The 2,196-nt window shown below is 71.5% G+C and overlaps 1 protein-coding gene across 1 annotated transcript in view; it reads left to right on the top strand.

Moving 5' to 3' along the window:
• The first annotated feature begins 954 nt into the window (after positions 1 to 954).
• The window catches only part of ACOX3 (acyl-CoA oxidase 3, pristanoyl), a 15,348-nt gene continuing 14,106 nt past the window's right edge, over positions 955 to 2,196 (top strand). Inside the window, exons 1-2 of the mRNA XM_012724057.1 lie at positions 955 to 1,183; positions 1,507 to 1,740. Of these exons, the coding sequence (XP_012579511.1) occupies positions 1,040 to 1,183; positions 1,507 to 1,740 (378 nt within the window). The 5' untranslated portion in view covers positions 955 to 1,039. The remainder of the gene's footprint in view (positions 1,184 to 1,506; positions 1,741 to 2,196) is intronic.

The following is a 2,196-nucleotide window of genomic DNA, read 5'->3' as shown; positions in this document are numbered from 1 at the left end:
GACACAGAGGTGCAGGGAGGTGCCAAGGCCACTCTCCCCTGAGCCTGGCGCCAGGCCGGCCGCAGAGTCCCGCGTGTCACAGCCCGTGTCCTGCAGGCCGCCACGGCCGTCGCAGGGGACACGGGCGGGGCTGACGCGGCTGGGCCGTGTCCGATCACCGCTGTGTGCCCTGACGGCCCGTGCCCGGGTCTGCACAGCACGGCCGAGGGCTAGCGGGCGGTCAGCGGGGTGCCCGTCCCCTCCCGCCCACAGCCCCGCACTGGCTGGGCCAGCGGCAGGTGCGCTCCTCCCCCAGCCCCGCTGTGGTCACGGCCGCCACATGCGGCCAAGCGCAGAGCTAAGGAGCAGCTGCTTCAGTGCCCCCTGCCCCGTCCCCCACCTCTGGAGCGGTCCTGGTACAGCCGGGCGCCAGGGCAGGGGTGGGCCCCACTGCTTATCCCCCTGGGGGGGGTCTGGAGGTCTTGGGGCTTAAAGGGCCGGGTGGGGCTCGGGGCCAGACTCGGTTCTCCTAGTGTCCTCTGGGCGCCTGTCAGGGACAGGCGGAGGGCGGGGGGGCCTCCCCTGTGGGAGAGGAGCCGCCCTCGGCAGCGCCAGGGCTCGAGTGCGTTGGCGGGGAGCTGGGCGGCGGGGCGGGGTATGCACGGTGCACCTGCCGCCGGCCAGGTAGGGCAGCGTGGCCGTCTGCTCAAAGGCTGGGGCTGCTGTCCCTGTCGGGGCGCTGCTGGCTGGAGCCGGGGGGTTCCTGCGGCGGGGTGTGGCTGAGCCCCAGAAGAGGGAGCCTCCGTTCAGGAGGGCGCAGGGCCTCTGGGTCCTCCTGGCTGCTCTGGCCGCAGGGGCTGGCTCTCCCGAATGTGCTGACCTCCCTGCAGGAGGGACGCGCTGCCCCCGGCTCCGCTGCGCCCGCCTGGGCTCTTGCGGGCAGCTCCCTCGGGGCTGAGCTTGCTTCCTGTTGACAGGGCTGACCAGACCGTGGACGCTGAGCACACAGACCGACTGACACGCCCCGGGGTCCTGCGCTCCGTGCCGGTGGGAGGAAGCCATGGTGCCCACGTCGGAAGGCAGCCTGGACACAGTGCTGCCCGATCTCCCCCCAGGGCCCCTGCAGGCCTGCCGGGCCCGCGCCTCCTTCAGCTGGAGGGAGCTGGCGCTGTTCTTGGAAGGGGAGGACCTGTTGCGCTTTAAGGTGAGCGCTGTGGGCTGTGGCCACTGTCCAGGCGGGGCCTGGTGGGCGGCTGTGGGCGCATCTCACTTCACTGGCAAGGACAGGCCTTTCTACTCGGTGAGCCGGTTCCTGTCCCCACCCCTGAAAGGGCACAGGCCCAGCTGGCGTCAGGGCACAGCCCCAGGGGGTATTTGGGGAACAACAGACATGACTGTTGGGGCGCCCTGAGCCTCTGCCCTGCCGTCCTGTTTCCTGCTCACGCTGTGCGGAGCAGGCTGCGGCTTGGGGAACGGCAGGGGAGTGCGGGGAGACCCCCACGGCCGCCCTGTGTCCGGCACCCGCAGCACACCGTCTTCAGGGCTCTGGAGAGCGACCCCCTGTTCGCGCACCCCCCTGGCGGTGCCCTGTCGCTGGAGAGGTACCGGGAGCTGACCTTCCTGCGCTGCCGGAGGCTCCTGGAGCTGGACCTGCTGCGCCTGGAGGACATGGCCGGCAGCCCCCTGAAGGCGCTGGCCCTCATCGGGTGCCTGGGCATGTACGACTGGTCGCTGGGCACCAAGTTCTTCCTGAACGTGCTGGTGAGCGGCTGCGGGGGGCGCGGCCCTGCGGCCAGCGGGCACAGCGCGCCGCGGCGGTAGCGGTGTCCGTGGTCAGCGTGGGCTGGCGGTCAGGCGTGGGGCTTGTGTGCTCGGGTGTGTGTCGCGAGGTTTTCAGAGCTGGGATGTGGGGGAGTGGGGGGGTCAGCGCTCAGTGTGGGGTGCGCCTCACAAGAACAGGGGCTTTGGGACATTTTTGGCTTCGTTTGGAGAGAGGAGACAGGTGGGAAAGAGAGGGGACAGTAGTGGGCAGCAGACCCTGGGGCCGGCCTCTGAGTTGCTGGGGAGACACCCCCGCCCCGCCCTGGGGGCTGTCGGCTGGGAAGGAGGCTCCCCCGCCCCCCTGCCGCTGTCTCCCGCTGTCCTCAGACCCTGGCCGCCTATCGTGAAGGGGAGCGGCCTGGCCGCCGTGGCTCCGGCCGGGCCCGCGTCTCGGGG

This window comes from Condylura cristata, unplaced genomic scaffold (assembly GCF_000260355.1).
Source record: "Condylura cristata isolate star-nosed mole 26May11 unplaced genomic scaffold, ConCri1.0 scaffold00012, whole genome shotgun sequence".
Lineage (NCBI taxonomy): Eukaryota > Metazoa > Chordata > Mammalia > Eulipotyphla > Talpidae > Condylura > Condylura cristata.
The sequence above is the reverse complement of the archived record's forward strand: the minus strand, read 5'-3'. Positions and strand labels throughout refer to the sequence as shown.